At 43.9% G+C, this 22,500-nt stretch overlaps 1 protein-coding gene across 5 annotated transcripts in view; it reads left to right on the plus strand.

Moving 5' to 3' along the window:
• Positions 1-22,500, plus strand: part of LOC127003784 (titin-like) — a 326,729-nt gene that overhangs the window by 80,018 nt on the left and 224,211 nt on the right. For 4 of the 5 annotated variants that reach the window (XM_050870823.1, XM_050870821.1, XM_050870822.1 and 1 more), the window contains one exon: positions 12,347-12,495. In XM_050870823.1, the coding sequence (XP_050726780.1) occupies positions 12,347-12,495 (149 nt within the window). Of the gene's footprint in view, positions 1-3,681; positions 3,732-9,009; positions 9,113-12,346; positions 12,496-22,500 lie in introns of those variants that run through there. The other variant, XM_050870818.1, reaches the window with a different exon arrangement.

Raw genomic sequence — 22,500 nt, forward strand, 5'->3', positions numbered from 1 at the left:
ATCAATAGGATCTGAAACATTAATATTTTGTTTTGTTTTTATTCCAATTACCTCGTTTTGTTGCGGGTCACCGTCCTTACTTAAGTCGGTAACACGAAAGGATTGCCGTGCTGAGTGCTGAGTGTTTGCAAAGCTCAACAAGTGACCATTTTTATTCATTTGGAGTTGCCAGAATGAAAAGTGAAGAAGGTTTACGGCAGAGTGTTTTGACTCGTTGGCTGGGTCTTGCTTCACCTTTACGAGTCCACAACACTCGTCCTGACACACACACTCGCGCAGGAAAACTCGCTCCATCGCCCGGACATTTGGGTCAACTCAAACTTCCCCGAGTGTTTGCATGAGAAGAAAAGTTTGTCGCTCGGTCCCGCCCTGCTGATCCTTCTCCTCTTCCTTGGAGCCATAGCACCTCTTGACCCGCGAAGGGAAAAAAAAAGTTAGAGAAAAAGAAAGAAGAGAAAGAAGGAAGAAAACATAACGGCACCATACGAATGAATAGTACACCTGCCTGTTCATTCCTAAACTGAGGTACAAGTTCATGTATCCCGGGCCTGAAGGGTTTTCAATCTCAGGTTACTTTCCTGTGATGATGCCAGCCCACCACTCTGGGGGGAAGAGACACGGCCCCAACTGTTACCCTGATCCCTCTCGTTGCTGGATGGACAGGGACACACGTGTACGGAGACTGCCCATCCGTCTCTACTCCGCCGGTGAAGGAAACTCTGGATCGCTTTCATTTGTGATCCAAGCGTGTTTACCACCGAATTGCGGGGCGCAGCTGAAATGGTCAAAGTACAGTAAGCCGTTCAGTTTGTCCGTGTGTTTTATATGGTAACATAAAGAAACTCCGCACACGCACATACGCAAACTTACACACACACACACACACACACACACACACAGAGAGAGAGAGAGAGAGAGAGAGAGAGAGAGAGAGAGGCATGAACTAATAGTATTACACGCAAGGTTTGTAATATCCACCCCCTCGCCGCTCCCAGATGATCCTGTGTGGACATTAGCCGCTGCTGCTGCTTACATCAGGAACCTAAAAGTGTGTCAACAATAGTACAAATAAATGAATATGGAAATAAATCAGTAAATCCTCGTCGTTCACGCTCATAAATATTGTTACACGGCTTTAAATGTGTTCCAATGTAGTGAATCGTTGATAACACTCTCTCTCTCTCTCTCTCTCTCTCTCTCTCTCTCTCTCTCTCTCTCTCTCCTAATTCAAAACAACATTTAAGGTATTATTTCAACGTCTTAATTATTCCTTTGATATTATACTCCTGAAAATATTGTTATTGTACAGTATATATTCTTTGGACGTGCCTTGAGCGTAGGATTCAAAGTATTATAATGTCCCACGAGTCTCAGCGAAAGATCCAACAGTTAACTTGTATCTCCTCTCTTTCTTGCTTGATATCGGTGAACTTCCTCGATTTGTTTTTCATATCAGACTAAACTTAACGATTCTTTAGTAGATATCCGACAAGCAGACCGATGATGCGTATTATTAAAGGCAGTCGAAGGAGGAGAAGAGAAGGAAGAAGGAAGGAAACAAAGGGAAAGGAGGAGAGAAGGAGTGTTAAAGGATAAAGTCGTGAAAGTAGTCAGAGGAGACAGGAAAAGGAAGTTAGAAGATAAAGAACCGAATGAGACTTAGTTGGAGGTGGGAAGAGATGTGTTCAGGGGAAGTGATGAAGGGATAAGGCGATGACAGAAAAGTGAAGGGATGGAGGGATCGGTAACAGAAGACGAAGGAATTACAAGGAGGAGGGAAGGAGAGGAAAAAAGGTGGGAGGGGGGAGGAAGAAGTTTTGAAGCTGATGAAGGAGCGATTGGGAAAGTTAGAATAGGTAAAGGAAGGGGGAGAGAAAGTTATGGACGGACTAGGGAATTGGAGTGGAAGGGAAAGGTTAGGGTTAAGTAAATCAATGGACGGAAAGTAGAGGAAGTTGAGGAGAACTTGTTATCATTGATCTTTGTGAAGAGGGGCAGTCAACCTCACTAATCTTTTTTTTTTTGTTTTTGTTTTTTTTGCTATGGACAAACTTTTAACATTCTCGTTTTCTTATTATTTTCTCTAACATTTTCCCTTGCCTGTTATTCTCATTGGCAATCCTCCTTTTTTTCTCCATTTCCCGCATATATATATTTTTTATCTAACATCTAATTATTGTTTCTGTCTTATCTCTTAACATCTCTTCCTTCGCCTAACTTCTCATCTCACTTTCCCACCTGTATATATGTTTGTTGTCTCTAATCCTGCCATGCTTCATTCTTTTCAAACCATTTCTCTCTCTCTCCATACCGTTACTTCCGCTTCCTGGTAGTTGCATGTTTTCTTGTTATTTTGTATTTTTTTTCTCTTTAAACCAACGCTACTTTTTGTTTCTGATTTCTATTGGTCACATTTTTGCTACCTGTACGGACGGTTTATATTACTTTTTCTTTCACTGGCAATTGCAGAGTATATTTTCCATTTCTGTTTTTTTTTTTTGTTGTTGTGAGCTCTGCCGCAGTATTTTTTTCCTTTAAATATTTCTGTGTTATTCACGTTAATAAGACACACGTGTCTCTCTCTCTCTCTCTCTCTCTCTCTCTCTCTCTCTCTCTCTCTCTCTCTCTCTCTCTCTCTCTCTCTCTCTCTCTCTCTCTCTCTCTCTCTCTCTCTCTCTCTCTCTCTCTCTCTCTCTCTCTCTCTCTCTCTCGCACCCACACACACACACACACACACACACACACACACACACACACACACACACACACACACACACACACTTGAAGAATAAATAAATGAATAAACAAACATTACATCACCGCCTATTAAAAGTGACGCTTGGTAACGTAACCGGAGAGGCCATTTTTGTTCCTCCCTCCCACTTGTCAAGCGATCCGATTGTGTGTGTGTGTGTGTGTGTGTGTGTGTGTGTGTGTGTGTGTGTGTGTGTGTGTTGTATCCGGATTTTTTTTTTGCATCTTTTTTTTTCCCGCCCGGTAATTCCTTTGTCGTGTTCATTTATTGTATGTCTTTTGAGAGGATGGTGTTTATTATTCTTCCTCCGTCGCCTTTTTTTTTTTTCTCTCATTCGCTCTCGCTGTCTCTCTGAATACACTGTCACGTCTATTTTTTTCTTTCTATCGTCATCATCGTCATTATCATTTCATATATATAATCATTCTACGTACATGTTTGTTGGTCAAGGGAAGCCATTTTCAGTAGCGAGCTTTTCTTCGTATACGTTGAAAAAGATGGATAGATAGATGGATATATAGATAAATCGATAGATTCATTGATATAGATGAAAAGAAAGAGACAATATAAATAATCGAGATAACAGATATATAAACAAAAAAATGAACATGATGGCTAACATAATAAAAAAACATAACTCTTACAAATAAAGAAAAAAAAAACATAATTATACAAACTAACAGGAAAAAAAAGGAGGAAATTAATAGTTGCTACATTTTAAACTCCCAAGTGTCAAAAGGTCATGAGAAACGAATGGTGTGTGTGTGTGTGTGTGTGTGTGTGTGTGGGTAAGGGAGTGAGGGAGGGGGAGGAGGAGGGTAGCAGAGGGGATTACATGCGGTAGAGGTCATATTAGTGGGGGGAGGGAGAGGGAGAGAGAGGGAGAGTGCCATGGTCGCAAAGAGAGGGCACAACGCTGTTCAGTCTCCAGGTGGCAGTGAAGGCTTGTGTGGCACTGCGGGTGATGGTGGTGGAGGTGATGGTGGTGATGGTGTTGTGGGATGGGCGCCGTGTATTGTGCAGTGCTGGTAATGGGGGTGATGGTGATGGTGGCGTGGTGTCGTGGTGGTGGTGTGCGTGCCCTGTGCAGTGGTAGTGGTGGTGGTGGTGGTGATGGTGTGAGGCCGTGGTGGTGGTGGTGGTGATGGTGCAATGGTGCTAGTGTGAAGGCCGTGGCTCTTAAAATGGAAAAAAAATGTAGATCAGATTATTCATGTTTGTTTAATATCTCGAGCGTCGCATTTAAAACATAGCAAGGTATCAGCGTCTAAATAAATTAAATATCGCAGATTCAAATGATAAAAAAATATTCATCGTGGTCGTGATGTTTAGTCTTGTGGGGAATATCTTTGTCGGGTACGGTGTTCGGGCGATTGTGGTGATGGTCGTGGTAATGGTTGTGGTTGTGGTGGTGGTGATTCTGATGGTCGGCTTGGCACGAATTGACGAAAAGGAACATGACACTTCTGGATGTTGTGTGTGTGTGTGTGTGTGTGTGTAAAGAGAGAGAGAGAGAGAGAGAGAGAGAAAAAATGTAGTTGGCGATAAGAGGTTCAAAGCTTACAAAGGAAAGAATTCTGGAAATGACGCGAAATTGAAACTTTTATTTGTCATTCTCATGCACTCAGCTAATACGCGCTCATATTTTGTCAGTGCTTTTTTAAGAGTAATAATTGAAATACATAAAACATCCGGTAAATTTAAACTTCAGTAATTACGTTAAAGTTAATAGTTTCGTATTTAATGTTTCACAACTTTGCTTTTTCCATAAACCTTCGTAAATCCGGTAGAATTTCATTTAACTTTTTAGATGCATTCCCCCCCTCCCCCCCAACCCTCTGCATCCCGCTCTGACCCTCACTGCTTTCCCTAACCCTTCTCCCACTTCACACGCCCCCCCCCCTCCCCTCCCCAAGCACCCCCCCCTTCCTCCCGTCGCCTCGCAGATTACATTTTCTTATTTTCATTTTATTCAGTGATATTGAGCACTATTCTTTTCCTTTCTTTCTTTGCACATAATTTAACTACACATATTTCTGTCCTGTGTTTTCTTTATGTTAAATGGATTCGCTGTCTTGTTTTAACTCAACAATTTTTCCGTATTTTTTTCTTTTTACGATTATCTATCCGTGCATTTACTTCTTTCTTAATCATGTGACATATGCGTTTCGTCTTTTTTTTTACATCAAAGGACACAGCACAAGGGCACAAAAAAAGGAAACAACAATAAAAAAAAAAAGCGCTACTCGCTGCACCTGTAAAGAATTCGAAGAGGTGGGCGAAAGAACAGTTAATAACGCATTCAACTAAAAGGTATACGTTTTCATGTAATTCATCTATTTTATCTATATTTAAATCGCAAACTCTAAAATAATAGTCAATTCTTATTACGTCCTGCCCACCACTAATATTTATCAAGGAAAGGTTGCGGCCTCTGTTGACGTGCAGGTTTTGGCTTTTGTGCTTCTTTTATGCTTGGGATGTCGATAACGTGCAGACTATTTTTTCAGTGCTCTCAGTGACGACTCGTCTTCAGTGTTTTTGTCTGTGCGTGTCGTCGTTGCCGTAGCAGTAACAACGAGGCTTTGTTCTTCCTCGTGCTTGACAGCCTCTCGTTATTGAAAGAAAAAAAGCATTTGGTGTTTGAATAATAAACTTGTTCAGTTCAGCTTTATTGAACTCTTGGTTCTGTTTTTAATATGAGCTCTGAATGTTGTGATTCTGTGAGTGATGGCCCAACATTATATTTTATGAAGTTTGTAAGTCATAAACAATCTATCATCAAAAAGAAAACAAGAGCCCCTCCATAATAACAATAATAATAATAATAATAATAATAATAATAATAATAATAATAATGATAATAATGATAATAACGGCAACTGGACTTTGAAACGAGGGTCGGCCTTCACATGCAGGCCGAACACTGAAGGCTTAAACCTCTCATATCGCCTGGCTAAGCCCTGGGCAAAGGTGGCGGGGCCGGGGCAGGGGCGGGGGTGGGGAGCTTAACAGGTGAGGCTAGCAGGTGGCGACGTAGGTGGTTGTGGGTGACACAGGATGGGGTAGGCAGGTAGTTGAAAATGGGTAGCAGGTACATAGAGTTTAGGGAAGCGGATGGGAGGGGGGAAGGTGAGATAGGGCTGATTGAAGAGAATGGATAGGGAATGGGAAATTGGGAACGGCTGGTTGGGGAGTAATTGGGAACCTAGTATCTGATTGTTAAAAGGGAAATAGGGATTGAGTGGGTGGGGTGAAGATGGTTGAGGAATAGTGAAGAGGGAATGGATCTGCAGGAGGGTAGTGGAGTGGTGGAGGGGCAGTGAAGAGGGAAAGGAACTGGGGGGGGGGAGGGGGGGGATAGACGGCCAGTAGCTTAGGACAGGGTGGAGGTTTTGAGTGGAGGAACGTGAACCCCCCCCCCAGCCCCCCCCACCCACCCACACACACACACACAACGAACCACGTGCAATTTCCACCTGCCCACCATGAAATAAGTACCCCATAAGTAAGAGAAAATGGGAGGAAACACCCATTAAATAGCCGAGAAAAAAAAATGAAGGGAGGATTTAGGAGCTACGCGTTATTATAAAAAAAAATGAAGGTGCGAAGCTTTTTTTTTTTGAGCCGTGAATTATTTATGACGCCGTTTTTCTTTGGGTATGTGTGTGTTTCCCCGTGTTAGCAGTACTTAATCCTCCCGTAGTTCAGCTGGGGCCGCCGAAGCTGATGAGGTGAAGGTAATTGACGGGAAGGAAAGCGGCGGGAGGGAGGTAGGGGGCGGGCTGTAGGCAGGAGAAGGAAAGAGCAACAAGATGAAAGATTAGAAGGAAAAAGTATAAAGCAGGACAAAGGGAGGACTGGATAAAGAACAACAAGATGAATTTAGAAAGGAATATCAGAGCGCAGGACGAGGGCAGGGTATACCATTTTGCAGGTGAGAGACAACAGAGCAAGGTGAGAGAGAGAGAGAGAGAGAGAGAGAGAGAGAGAGAGAGAGAGAGAGAGAGAGAGAGAGAGAGAGAGAGAGAGAGACGATCCTTATCTCAGTGACAAGGAACGAGAAAAAAATAAATGGATGTAAGGCAGGTTAGAAGGGTAGAGGTGGAGCAACGCAAGGGGAAGGGGATGTAAGGATAAGGAAAACAGTTCAGGATGAGAAATACATGGGACGAGAATGGAAGGCAAAGCAGATGAGGGGAAATAGCAGAGACAGCAGCAAACTCATCAACCTTGTGTGCTAATCATTCTGCGAGTCTTTCTTAATGTAAATAATGATAAAAGTGGCGCGTGGACATTGAGGTTGAGTAATGGATGTCCAGGAATAGATTCACATGTTAAAAAAAAATATACAAGAACCAGATTGTTGTTGCTTTTGGTTAGTTGCATATGACCTGTACACATCTCTTCTGGTATAACTTATTTATTCTCGCCTTTATGAATTGGCTTGGTTTTATACTAATTATTAATATGTTTTGTTATTGTGAGTATAGTCTTATTCCGACAGTGCTGCGTAGGTGAAGATCAAAGGTGAGCTCGTGAACTTTATAATATTTGATCTCTCCCCACAAAAAATGTATTACAATAACGAGACGGATATTTCTCTTAGCCTCGAAATGAATTACCACTGACGAAAAAAAAATATATAGTTGGAGGAACCCTTGAGTGCTTGCTGCTGAAGTGTTTTGGGAGTGCGGTAATTGTGTCAAGTGTCAAGTGAAGGGAACAGGGAGTCGTTTAGTGCCCGGGGGATAAAAGTGGATACGTGCTGTTGAGATTTCCGTCATTTATTTTCATCCCCTTTTTTTTAATGTGGGAAAGCTAATATGTCCCACCTAGAACACGGAAACGCCAATAAATACTAACCTTGTCATATTATGCATTGAAATTATATGAAAAAAAGACTAAGAAAAATAACAAGCGGTCGTATTGAAGAGTACAGTTAAAGAGGGGAAGAGGCATTCAACTGCTATTAGAATGAGTAGATAATATGTCCACTCCCTCCATACATCAGGACATAAAACAAGTATTCAAAGTGCAAGTGTTAAGATGTAAATACTAAAGCTCCATAAATCTGTTTGAAAAGGAAATGTGAAAAAAAAAAACACGAAATCCCCAAGGCTCGCAGAACACTAAGGAGGGAAAATATAGCGCGCTGAAAAGAGTGTTTATCTTCCGTAAAAATGTAGATGGAGGGAAAACTATGCGCGGGGTTTGAGCAATGCGGAAGGGAAGGCTTTGGAGGGTGTGCGCGAGGCGTGTGATGATAGCCCAGGCAAGGGTGTGTGCGAGGGAGATAAGACGTGTGTGTGTGTGTGTGTGTGTGTGTGTGTGTGTGTGTGTGTGTGTTTGCTGCGCGGTGAAGTGCAAATATTATGAGTGAAGTGTGACAATATTTTCAGATGAGTTTTGATGGCACTCATTTGTAAGGGTACACACACACACACACACACACACACACACACACACACACACACACACACACACACACACACACACACACATACTTTCTCTCTCTCCCCCTCAAAAAAAAAAAAACCAGACTAAATGACCCATGAAGGAAAGACACACTCGATAAGGAAACTCACTCATAGATAAGGCAGGAGGAATTAACGTCCCTCTGAGGATACGGATGGAAGGGGACGTCGATGTACTGATAAGGGATGAGCGTGAGGGAGGAGGAGGGGGAAGAGGAGGAGGAGGAGCCGTGAGTAATTTTAGTAATGGGCGGAGTGTGACAGTCTCTCTGGTATCTCTTGAACTGCTGTGCGTATGAATTATTTTTAATCGCCTGTATCTCTTAAGGGTGTTTTTATCTCTCTCCCTTTTTACCCTTTTTTTCCATGGATGGTTTCGTTAATTTGCGAGAGTCTTGAGTGACGTGATTATTGCCAAGCTGTAGGTGATTTCAGTTAAACTTCTCAATGGAAATGATGATAAAATTGAGTTAAAAGGTTGTTTCAAAGAGATCATTCGTGTTATCTATATTTAATCGTATCAGCCATATTGTGCGGTTTTAAAAATATCCACTAGACGGCGTTGAAGTTTAAAGGCCATGAAATAAGTGTATCATGAAAGAAAGGGAAGACAGAATGAGCAGATGAGATTTTTTTTAGGGCAAACTAAGGTAAATGATGAGTAACCTTTTCACCACCATCACCACCACCACGTAACTCACATCACCACCAAAACCACTACCACCACCACCACCACCACCACTCGGCACACACCTTAAATGATCGCGGTTTTTCCAGTGCTCTCTCTCGGCTTTTTCATTCTCTGATGCGACTGCTGCGGCCCAAGTCACCGTCGAGGATGCTGAAGTTTATCGGCAGCGGCAGGAGGAAGGAGAGTGACGTAAGTGTGAAGGAGGGCGAGTGACTGGAGAAAGTTAAGTTAAAGAGACCAAGGGAGGGGAGAAAGAGTGGCAGTTTGTCGCAGTTGTATTTTGTTTTGAATAGTTTGTTGTTCACTTAAAAAAAGGGTGATGGAGGTCTAAGATTAATTTTCCTGCAAGATAGAAGACGTTGGAGGTAGACGTAATGTACACGCAAGAGGAAGAACAGGTAAAACGAGAATAGAAAAGTATAGAAGACAAACAGAAGATATAAGGAGAAACGGGAGAAGGAGGAAGATATAGCAGACGAGGAGAAGAGAAAATGAGGAAGGGGAAAAAAGGAGGAGAATGAGGAAGAGGAAGATATACCGAGAAAGGGGAGAAGGAGGAAGATATAGCAGATGAGGAGAAGAGAAAATGAGGAAGGGGGAAAAGGAGGAGAATGAGGAAGAGGAAGATATACCGAGAAAGGGGAGGAGGAGGAGGAAGATGTTACGGACGAGAAGATAAAATGAAGAAGGGAGAGATGAAGGAGAAGGAGGAGAGGGAAGATGTGGTGGTGGTGGTGGAGGTAATGGAGGAGAAAGAGCAACGAGAGAATGGTGATGAGGCCGTAAACGAGGTGTTGAAATAGATACACTTCCCGGAGAGTGAACGGAAAGTTTGTACGAAGGAAGGCACAGCGACAGCGGAGGGAGAGAAGCTGGACCTCTCGTTAGAGAAGGAAGAAGCGCAACTTGATAACAAAGGGGGACACGTTACTTACATCCTCGTCACCGCGACCCCGTGAGCGAACCAGTTTTTACTCTTTTATCCACATTTTCTTTCCCCCCTCCGTCCTTTCCTCCCCTTGGTACCGGTGCATCGTTAAACTTAAAAGAGAGAGAGGAACAGGGACGTATAGTTTGTGAAAGTCTCCCCTGGGAAGCCTCGAGGAAGGAAAGGGAAACGAGGAGTGAAAATGGACTGAGAGACATAAGGGTTGCCGGGGATTTAGGACAGGCGAGGAAGGAGACACCGTTGCCAGATTATCGTACTCAGAGCCTCGTATTTACCAGTTTATGAGCCATAGCTATTGCCATAAAAACACCAATAATTAACCACTTGAACGATAACTATATATAAAGGCAGTTATAGGGGCCGAGGAGTCAGTTTTGGGGTAGGAAATCGGCAAACAGGAGGCTGAGTACGAGAATCTGGCATCGTTGGAAGGAAAGGAAAAGCGTACAGGCCCAGGGAGAGGCAGCGTCGCGAGGTGTGTGTTGTCAATTGTTGGTAAAATTTGATTACTCTCTCCTGTCTCTCCCCCTCGCGGCCTTGCGTTACAGAATCAAGTTACTGTAACAAAAGAAGAGAAAGAACAGACCCCGGCAGATATCAGTTAACTCTTGCAGGGGAGTTGTAAAGAATATATGACAGCCTTCTTATATGATAGCACTATGTCAGCGATGTTATGATGTCTCTTGTTTGTATTGTGTTTATGATCGGTGTTGCATTTGTTTTTCTTTTGTTGTTTTTTGTTGGGTATGTTTAGGTTCATATATTTTACATGCTCTTTATTTGAACACAGGCGCTTGATTTCAAAGGTCATTCGATGTTATTTCATGTTCCTATCCTGTGAATGGTTTCCTTGTGTGTGTGTGTGTGTGTGTGTGTGTGTGTGTGTGTGTGTGTGTGTGTGTGTGTGTGTGTGTGTGTGTGTGTGCACGTCTCGAAAGTTTACATATATTCTTTTCAACTCCTTTGCAAAAAATTTACTGATATATTTTCAACTTCTTTGCAAGGATTTACTGATATTTGCCGGACTCTTTCTGTTCTTCTGTCATAGTAACACAAAGACTATAGACGCATGGACGTTGAATATGCAAGGTACATTCCTATACACTCATACACCTTGCTTGTACTTGAAGCTCGCCTTGGTAGTGATGTCTCTCCCTCACTGAAACACGGAAGCAGAAGGGAGCTGAGAAAAAAAGATTTGACATGAAGGATCGACTTGAAACCGGTGAAATCTAAACACATACATACCTACACTCATACATACAGAGGCAGGTATACATAGGCGTTCGTGTTCTCATGGATCAAAGTTTAGTTGTGCAGAGTATCGCAAAGAACAACAAACTGCTTCCTGGCGTGCACGTGAGGAACCGAACCGCGTTAAACCTCCAGGAGTAATTTACGGGTGAACTGCCTTAATTGTTTCCTGCATACTGGACTTCAAATGATTTTATATGGCAAAGGTTATGGTTTTAAAACTCACAACTTGACCGACCTGTGTGTTTTGTAAAGTGTCGTTGACGTTTCCGCTGTCAACGCATTTTTTTATTCATTTATTTGTATTTTTTTTTGTCATCGGAACGTCTTATTTGTTGTCGTACTGGTGTTTTTTTGTTTGTTTTGTTGCACTTGTTCTTTTTTATGATGTTTTTGATGTAGTAGTTTTTTTCTTGGTGTTTTTTGTTTGTTTTTTGTTTTTACTTGTTACTCTGAACTGTTGACCTAGTCCGCCTGACCCTCCCTTCCACTCCACTGTGACACACTCTACGTTGACGCGCTGAAGGGGACGAAACAAATACAGGTCACTCGCGCACTAACTAAATAGACCTCGACCCCGCTGGACCTCCCCTCTCTTCCACGTTCAGAGCGCCGGTTACTGAGTGCGTGCGTGTTTCATTTTACTTGGTTGTCCTTCGTCGCTCCTTTGTTTCCGTTTCGTATTCCTCGTTACTTATTTGTTTTCCTTTTATTCAGCTGGCGTTAGGGAGGATACCATTACCTTGTTTCCTGAGCTCCACCACCACCTGAACCGCTTTCTTCTTCCCTCTTGAACTTCCCTTATTTTGTTCTTAAAGCAGGATACCATTTGTTTTCCTGAACCACTCCGAGACCTTCGTTTTCTTGTTTCCCTCAAAGCAGGAGTTGGTTAGTGGAGGGGTATTCCACTTCACTTATTTCTTTTGCTCTTTTTATAGCTGTAGTAAGTGAGGATACCATCAGTTCATATCCCTTAACCACTTTCTTCTTCCATCGTGACCTTCCTTCCCTTTATATCTTAGAGCAGGAGTTTAGTGTTAGAGTATTTCATTTGCTTCATTTATTCTTTCTATACCTGTAGTGAGTTAGTATACAATGACTTTCTCTGAACAACTCTATTCCTCTTTTGTGACCTTCCTTCGTTCGTTTGTATAGAAGTATTTTACCTTATTTTTTCCAAGTTTCCCCATCACCTCAACCGCACCTTTCTCCTCTTTCAGGTGACGTCGACGGGCAAGGCAGGCGGCGCGGGCGTGCGGGCGGGGTGTGCGGTCAAGGCCATCAACGGCACCTCCACCGCCCACCTCTCCCTTTCCAACGCTCACGCCCTCACCAAGCAGGGCTCCACGCTCACCCTGGAGATCGAGGAGTGAGTATGCTCTTACCTGTGTTACCTGCTTGAGGGGTCTACCTGTTGAACGTCCGTGTTTGTTAGAAGGTTCAGATATTCGGCTAATGGGGGTGTGGGTGTATGTGTGTTTGTGAGGAAGGGAGGGTCTTGGTGTGTGTGTGTGTGTGTGTGTGTGTGTGTGTGCTTAATTAGTTTGTGTGTTGTTAGGTGGCAAAAGAGTTCGTTTGATATGTGTGTTGTGAGTAGGCGAGTGTGGGAACGGATTGATTGTGTGTTTATCTGCGAGTTGATGTATGTATGTGTGTCTTTCTGCATTGAGGGGCGGGGGTAGGGGGAGGGGGCGTGGAAGGGGGCGGCGGAGCAAGAAGGGGAACGAGTAAGCAAGTGCAGGTGTTCAAAGAGTGTCGGTAACTTTCACTAGTGTTTATTCATTAGTGTTATGAGTTTGCGTAAAGGATGTAGTGTGGGCGTCTCGGGGATAGGTGGACAGGGAGCGCAAGGGATGTGATACTCAGAGGGCAGATGCGTTTAAAGTACGTAGTGTAGGTGTTACGTGGATAAGAGGGACAGGCAGCGCGAGGTATGCTATGTGGGCCTTTTGTGAATAGGAGAGACGGGCAGCGCGAGGGAGGTGAACCGTGGCGGGCAGGTGACAGGTGTGTTAGGATTGGGGGACGGACAGCGCAAGGGAAGTGAGAAGCATCGGGTAGGTGTGTTTGCTTAAGTGAGGAAGTGTCCAGTACTTGAAGGTGTTGAAGGTTCTGCAGAATTTACCTTCCTTCGAGATGTGGTTGTTGGGTACCTTCAAGATCTGGCAGTCTGGATTGGTGGACTGCCTCAGGGAATAGCTGTTGAGGCTCACTGTGTACCCGGCTGAAGTAGAGTAGAGGTGTTAGGAAAAAAAAGGACTGAAATAGACAAAGATAGAAAAAATGTAGAAATAGATAAAGATAGAAAAATATAGGAATCGATATTGGTAGAAAAATAAAGAGATAGATATAGATAAAGAAGTATAGAAATAGATATATAGATAGAAAAATAAAGGAATAGATATAGGTAGAAAAATAAAGAGATAGATAGAGATAAAAAAAAGTATAGAGATAGATATATAGATAGGAAAATATAGAAAAAGATATAGATAGAAAAATGAAGAAATTGATATAAATAGATACAGGTTTAAACATTGACAGAAACCGTGCAAAAAATTATGTGATAGAAAAAACAACATTCCTCACATTATAATACGTGTAAAGTCATCACCATTATCATCATTTGTTGTTATTATTATCATCGCTATAATTATTTTCTTCCCTTAATTATTTTCTTCCCTTTCTCATACATAGCTTTTCGTAAGGTCTGCAAGCGCGCCGTAACAGCAAAGAAATCACGAATATAGGAACATTTTTTTCTCTCTTTTTTATGCATTACGTTCTATTCTCCTCTTCTCTCCAATTAAAGTCATATTACTGTAGATTCATGCATTAATTTACTTAACATACTAATATACTTTTTTTTTCCCTGGCTGATATTACTACTTTTTTTTCTTCCCGCTTTTTTTCCTCTCTTTGCCGTGAACATCCAAGGCTCGGCGCGGGACGGCTGTTTCTGTAGTTTTTATGTTTATTTTTTCCCCTCCGTACCACGCCGTTTGTGTCCGCCCGGTGCGCAGAAACGATGGCTCTCGAAAAATAAATTCCCACGCCCACGTTTTCACACTCGTCCTTAAAGTTTCCTCCTCCTCCTCCTCCTCCTCCTCCTCCTCCTCCTCTTCATCATCATACTCATCCTCATTCTCGTTACTCTCATCTCCCTCTTCTTATATTTTCCTATCGTATGGATTTTCCCTCCTGCTCCTCTCCTTGCCTGTCTTTCAGCGTCTCTGTCTGTCTGTCTGTTCGTATGTTTGTCTGCTTCTCTCTCTCTCTCTCTCTCTCTCTCTCTCTCTCTCTCTCTCTCTCTCTCTCTCTCTCTCTCTCTCTCTCTCTCTCTCTCTCTCCACAGCATAATCGTCTGTATTTCATCACCTCCGGCCTCCATTTCTTCATCATTACACACACACACACACACACACACACACACACACACACACACACACACACACACACACAAACATCGGTATTAACAGTTATGTTCTCGCTATTTTTTTCTCCTAATATGGTAATTGCGTGCTGTCGGGATGTCGTGACGGTGGTGGTGCTGCTTAGTTTAATCTTGAATGTAGTGAAGATATCGAGGGACACGTGCGAGAGAGAGAGAGAGAGAGAGAGAGAGAGAGAGAGAGAGAGGGAGAGGGAGAGGGAGAGAGAGAAAGCACATGGGTAGCGTTGCGAAAGACTTCCTTCGTCGTGATATCTGCAGCTGGTACTTAGTTCTACGCGATAATAATTTTGCTTAAGCTACGAATCTTCTCACCCGCTCATGTACAAGCTGAGAGACACCGGATGCTGGAGTCTCAAGATAACAGATTCCCTTGGACTTACCCAAACACACACACACACACACACACACACACACACACACACACACACACACACACACACACACACACACACACACACACACACACACACACACACACACACTAAACGCTTATAAGAGGTTAGGATGTGGACGAAACCGGAAAGATCAGTTGAGTAGCACACCTTTAGGCAGATATTTTGAGGCTGGGTACATCCTGAGAAGACGAACGCTGCCCAGGAAACTAAGAATAAAGATATAACTCCTGGTGTCTCCATCGTACGTAAAACTAGTGACTCTAAATAATGAGGATGAAACAGGAAAGATCACTGGAGTAGCACACCTTTTGGTAGATATTTTGAGGCTGGGTACATCCTTAGAAGAAGAAGAAGAATGATATGACTCCTGGTTTCTCCATCGTACGTAAAATTAGTGACTTTAAATAATGCCGGTTCCTGAATACCTAATTAAAAAGTATGATGTCCTAGCTTGTAAGGGTTGTAGGTATCATGTATATAAGGAGCGGGCTTTTTTTTTCATTATTGTTTTCTTTCTTCTTTTTTCACACCCTTGAACTGTCTCCTTTTCTGTAAAAAAAAAAAAAAATTAGCTCTCCACCCGAAACTGACCTCTCTCTCTTTTTTTCTTTTATTTGGAGCTGCGTCTAGCGGTCTGTTTTTGTTTGTTTTTGTTTTTACCTCGACCTGCCTTCCTTGCTGTAAAGAAAATGTTGGAAGATACATGCATTTTCATTATGGTTAAGCTCGTCACAACAGTAAGCGGCGACAGTGATCTCTTAATCCGTCCGCTGCGATTGGCACGGATTTTGCTTTCACTGGTAGCCTGGTAACATATACTCCCAGGTCTTTCTCTGCCTCTGTGGTGGATAGTGGAGTGTTTCCCATGTGATATTGGTATACTGGATATCCCCTCCCTAGGTGCATTACTTTACATTTTTCTTCACTGAATTGTAGCAGCCACTTTTTGTTCCATTTCTGTAGCTTGGTGATGTCTTCTGGTAGGAAATCCGCAGTCAAGGGGTTAATCTCTGTAGCCGGATATAGCTGACTAAACTTGACCCAAACAACCACATCCGCTCTATGGCGTGTGAGGGGCTGGGTCAAGGATACGAAGGAGCGGTGTCAGATTAGCGTTCTTAGCTCATTGAATTTATCACTTTCAGACCCAAAACTGTCGAACCCACACACAACGATATTCAGTTTAGTTTATTGTCAAAAGAAACGTTAATTATTGATCCTTTTTGCGATAGTTATGAGCCAAAAAACCGGGAAATACAATGTGCTAAGGACGGTACTCTGGCAACATTGATACGAAGACGCTACGAATTAATGGATAGCGAGTGATAGTGATGGTGAGTGATAGTGATGGTGAAGGATATTGATAGTGAGTGATAGAATGATAGAGTGAGTCTGTATAATTTATAACGCGTGTATGATTTGTGTTATAATGTCATTTAAGTAGCAATGTTTCTCTCTCTCTCTCTCTCTCTCTCTCTCTCTCTCTCTCTCTCTCTCATTTCCTCTCAAACTCTTTATCTACACTCTTATCACTCTAGTTTTCTCTTCATTTTATACATTATACAACGAACTTTTACACTTATTATTTTTTTTTCGTCTAAAGCTTTGTTCATCTAATTATATCACGGTCTCTCCTCCTGCTTCTCTATTGCCTCTTAGTCTTTCCCCCTCATTCTCATTTTATTTTACTTCCACTGTTTATCGAGCTTACCCTTATCATCACTCTCTTGTCCCTCTCTATAATGCCCTTCACTTAATTTTGTTGAGTGCAGGAACCGTAAGGAGGGAAGGGGCGGGGAAAAGGGAAAAATATGGGAAGAGAAAGTATCATAGGGTGGAGGGAGGCTGAGGCAGAAGAGAGGGAATGAAGGGAAACGGAAGAGAGAGGGTGAAGGGAACGTATTGGCAGTAAGGAATGAGAAACATGCCGACGATCCCACCAATCAAATTTAATATTGATGGCGATGATAGACTGCGAAACGATATTGATTTGTCTCCGTGTGTGTGTGTGTGTGTGTGTGTGTGGGTGTGGGTGTGGGTGAGTGGGTGTGTGTGTGTCCGACATGCGTTGTAAATTTATCATTTTTTCTCTCCCTCGCTGCCGAGTTTGACACAGAAAAATCGGTTTGGTTATGCATTCGTTCCGGAAGTGAGGGGGGCGACGCTTTAACCTGTTTGTGTCCGCCAATAGTTTTCATTTTTCATTGAGGCTGCCGGGGAAGAGTAACGTATGGCAGTGTAACAACACGACCGTGACTTTCATATTCGCCGGCATGCCCGTGTTTGTATTACAGCAGGGGGGAAAAAAAACTTTATTGTACCCCTGAATGGCTTGTTCCCGGGGCGCTTTTTCTCCATTCCTTTTGCGGGGATGGGAGCGTAACCGTGGCGGGGCGACTCAGATATAAACGTGCAAATGTGTTTGTTTTCTCTTCACGTGGTGTGCTTGTGATGGGGGTGGTGGGGAGGGGTGTTGCTGGTGGTGGTGAGGAGGGTTGCTGGTTGTTGTTGGTGGTGGTTGTAAATCTTGTGGTATAATCTTTTAACTTGCTTGTTTGTGGTTTTGTTTGTGTTACACTTTTGTGGTGATGTTAGTGCTTAATTCTATGTCGTGTGCTTCTCTGCTTTATCATGTGTGTGTGTGTGTGTGTGTGTGTGTGTGTGTGTGTGTGTGTGTGTGTGTCGTCCCTGATGGAGGAAGAGAAAGAGAAGGAAGGGTATTAACGAGAAGGAGAATGAGGAAGAGGATGGAGAGTAGTATTAGAAGATGAAGATATAGTCAGATAACCCTTCACGTCCCTTCTTCCTTAGCGGTCTCGTGCGAGTCGCCCAACAAGTCTATGGGCGGGGAGAGGGAGCGTCCATGTCCACGGCCCTCATATCTCTGGCACACTCGCTGGCTATTTTCGTCGTGAAGGGACTGAGACGTGCGGCTCCCTCCCTCCCTCCCTCCCCTCCCACGTGGCTGGTTGTCTACTCTCGTCCCCTCCTCTTCCTCGCTCTTCCTCTTCTCTCCCTCTCCCCGGTAGCATTTTATTCCCCTCACGTCTGCCTGTGCTCCCCCTCTCCCATCTCTCCCCTCTCCCCGGTACTGTATTAGCGCTGCATTCAGGGTGCGATTGTGGGCCAGAGCTGGACTCATCTAAGGGGGGAGGGAGCGGTGGTTGGGGAGGCGAGGGGCGGAAAGAGAGAGGTGTTACTGGTCCCCCCGCTGGGTTCTGTCGCCTCAGCCGTCCGTGTTCCTGACCGTGGCGTTCGGGGCGGCATCTTGTGGTGTGGTCGGCCGCCGCTACCTCAGACGGTCTTGGTGTAAGGGGTTTTGGCACTTGTGTTGACTGGCGGCTGGCGGGAGTGCCTTGGGAGCCATCGCCTGCCCAGTGCTGGCCTCTGCCGCCTCCCACCTGTGCCAGTGGCCTTGCCTCACCTGCACCGCACCACCAGTGCCACCCGCCTCACCCACCTGCTCGCACCTTCAGTAGTGTCCCACCTTTGCCAGCGCCCCACGCCGGCTGCTCTCCTCAAGTAGGTGCCGTTTTAGCATCCAGGTGTAGGTGCCAGTGTAGTGCCGGTGGTGCCTATCCCTCGGTCTGAAATGTACGTTATGGTGGCACTGTCCGTCCGTATAGAGGGACAGCGGTGCGTGCCAGGCCAGTGCCGCCGGTGACGAGTGTCCGGGAAAGGGACGACGGGGTGATGGGCGATCGTGATGCCAAAAAGTTGTTGTTTATGTGTGTGTGTGTGTGTGTGTGTGTGCGAGTACGTGAGAGAGAGAGAGAGAGAGAGAGAGAGAGAGATGAAATGTGTGCTCTTATTCACAAGTGTTCTCCACCTGAGGCGTCTCATCACACACACACACACACACACACACACACACACACACACACACATGACTGAACTAAGTGAGTATGAGAAAAGAAGGAATGAAATAGAGGAACGGGGAGAAAAATGTTAAAAAGAAAAATAGAAAAATGTGAAGGAGAGAGAGAGAGAGAGAGAGAGAGAGAGAGAATTGAATTTACTTTATATTCTCCCGGCCAAAGGAGAAGAAGAAATAAATTAGGGGAAGCAGTATCCACAATTACTCTGACGCACCTCACTGTATCTTACAAACCCGTCACGCCGCTTTCTGCTCCGTTGTTTGCCAAATTGACAACCCGAGTATAAAGTATCTCATTGTCAAGTTTCTATCCTAACAGTGTTGTGCAAAATTCTAGCATCATTCATACTTTCTCGCGATTTTTGTTACGGTAAAGGAAACAGCTCAGGGGCAATAAAGAAAGATATAACAAAAAGCCCTGTAATGCGCCGCTCCCCCAAAAGCAAACTGAATAAATGTCCAGAAGAGAGGTCAGTTCCTTATGTTCTAGTCATCCCACGTTTGTTTTATCCTTTATGTACCATGGTGACAGTCCGGACAGCATATTCCCAAGCTCTCTACGGGTATGTGGTTCCTGAGTGAAGACGCTCGACTGTACCTTCGAATCTAACCACGAGAGTTCTGGAAAATACTCTCATTGTAATTCCCACTCAAAATTACGACTGGCCAAATTCGTGGCTTTACCGTGTATCAGCAACGGGCCACATTTTTGCCATGATATAAACCCCCCAAAATAGATGATGCATGAACTGATCACAAATGCATTGATATATATTATGAAGTGGTTTGCGTGAATGATGATTTTTTTTCTTTTTTCTCGCTTAGAGGGGCCTTTAAGAAACATGATCCCTGCAGCTACCGGGTTAATTCCCATCTAAAGCTACCCTAACCTAACCTAACCTAATCTAACCTGCCATGTTTAAGAGCGGGCGCTACATACCCGTACAGAGAAGGGAAATACGCATCCGGCGGGCAGAGTTTCTTGTTGCCATAAAATCCTCTCCCAAGTGTTAGCAGGTAGGCAATGTTCTTAAGTTCATTCTTCAGTTTCAGGTACACATTCTCCAACATTTCACAGTTAACACATCCTCATTCTTCAGTTTCAGGCACACATTCTCCAACATTTCACGGTTAACACATCCTCATTCTTCAGTTTCAGGCACACATTCTCCAACATTTCACGGCTAACACATCCTCGTTCTTCAGTTTCAGGCACACATTCTCCAACATTTCACGACTAACACATCCTCATTCTTCAGTTTCAGGTACACATTCTCCAACATTTCACGGTTAACACATCCTCATTCTTCAGTTTCAGGCACACATTCTCCAACATTTCACGACTAACACATCCTCATTCTTCAGTTTCAGGCACACATTCTCAAACATTTCACGGTTAACACATCCTCATTCTTCAGTTTCAGGCACACATTCTCAAACATTTCACGGTTAACACATCCTCATTCTTCAGTTTCAGGCACACATTCTCAAACATTTCAAGAATAACACATCCTCATTCTTCAGTTTCAGGCACACATTCTCCAACATTTCACGACTAACACATCCTCATTCTTCAGTTTCAGGCACACATTCTCAAACATTTCACGACTAACACATCCTCATTCTTCAGTTTCAGGCACACATTCTCAAACATTTCACGGTTAACACATCCTCATTCTTCAGTTTCAGGCACACATTCTCAAACATTTCACGACTAACACATCCTCATTCTTCAGTTTCAGGCACACATTCTCCAACATTTCACGGCTAACACATCCTCATTCTTCAGTTTCAGGCACACATTCTCAAACATTTCACGACTAACACATCCTCATTCTTCAGTTTCAGGCACACATTCTCAAACATTTCACGGCTAACACATCCTCATTCTTCAGTTTCAGGCACACATTCTCCAACATTTCACGGTTAACACATCCTCATTCTTCAGTTTCAGGCACACATTCTCAAACATTTCACGGCTAACACATCCTCATTCTTCAGTTTCAGGCACACATTCTCAAACATTTCACGGCTAACACATCCTCGTTCTTCAGTTTCAGGTACACATTCTCAAACATTTCACGGCTAACACATCCTCATTCTTCAGTTTCAGGTACACATTCTCAAACATTTCACGGCTAACACATCCTCGTTCTTCAGTTTCAGGCACACATTCTCCAACATTTCACGACTAACACATCCTCATTCTTCAGTTTCAGGCACACATTCTCCAACATTTCACGACTAACACATCCTCGTTCTTCAGTTTCAGGCACACATTCTCCAACATTTCACGACTAACACATCCTCGTTCTTCAGTTTCAGGCACACATTCTCCAACATTTCACGGCTAACACACCCATACTTGATCATATTCTTAAAGGATGTCGGTATTTCCACGGGTAGTTTTATAAGCCTAATGATAGTTTGACAAGGCTTCTGCACCATGACTGTGAAAAAAGACTCTCATGAAAACCCGATGAATCTCTTTCGTGGCTTTTGGAAATATTTATTATGAGAACCGAAAGCGTTTGAGAATTCGGCCCTAAAACGAATCTCATCACTATAACGAGAATACCGGTGTGCGAATGATTGTTTCTATATTATTTCTCCATTTTGAGGTGGTGTGAAAATGACAAGGATGTAAAGAGCCGCACCGATCTCATTCTTCCCTGTTGTTTATGGTTTTAGTAGGAAGCGTTTTGGAAGGGCTTTTTCGCGGGTCGTTGCCCCAAGTCGCGTCTCCTGGCGGCAAGAGCGACTGATTGATGGAGCGGAAGAAAGGAAGGAAGGAAGAAAAGGGGGAATAAGAAAGGAGGGAAGGAAGGAAGGAAGGAAGTAGTGAAGGAAGAAAAGAGGGGATAAGGAAGGAGTGAGGAAAGAAAGGAAGGAAGGAAGGAAGTAGTGAAGGAAGAAAAGGGAGGATAAGAAAGGAGGGAAGGAAGGAAGGAAGGAAGGAAATAGTGAAGGAAGAAAAGAGGGGATAAGGAAGGAGTGAGGGAAGGAATGAATGAATGAAGGAAGGAAGGAAGTAGTGAAGGAAGAAAAGGGGGGATAATGAAGGAATGAGTGAAGGAAGAAAGGAAGTAAGTAGTGAAGGAAGAAAAGGGGGGGGGATAAGGAAGGAGGGAGGGAGGGAAGGAAGGAAGGAAGGAAGGAAGGAAGGAAGGAAGCCCCGGGTGACTCACGGCCTCCTGACGAGCAAACACCGAAGCCATGGGGCTCTTAATTTAGCACATCGCGGCTCTCTCTTTTTGTCTCTCTCTCTCTCTCTCTCTCTCTCTCTCTCTCTCTCTCTCTCTCTCTCTCTCTCTCTCTCTCTCTCTCTCTCTCTCTCTCTCTCTCTCACAGGTTATATAGTATACGCAAAAATCCTCCTCCTCCTCTTCCTCCCCCTCTTCCTCCTCCTCCTCTTGCTCCTCCTTTCCGCGCCACCAGCTTCCTCCCCTCCTTCTCCATTCTCCCCTTTCCCGTTTCCTTTCCTCCCCTTCCTTTCTCCAGCCTCTTTTCCATCTCAATCCTCTTCCCTCCTCCCTTTCTCTCCCCAGCCTCCTCTCCTTCCCAATGTTTTCCTTTCCTCCCCTTCATCTCTCCCCTCAAGGCCGGCAGAGGGAGGGAGGGAGGGAGGAGTGGACGGAGAGAAAGCACCTT

This window comes from Eriocheir sinensis, chromosome 26 (genome assembly GCF_024679095.1).
Source record: "Eriocheir sinensis breed Jianghai 21 chromosome 26, ASM2467909v1, whole genome shotgun sequence".
In the NCBI taxonomy this organism is placed as follows: domain Eukaryota; kingdom Metazoa; phylum Arthropoda; class Malacostraca; order Decapoda; family Varunidae; genus Eriocheir; species Eriocheir sinensis.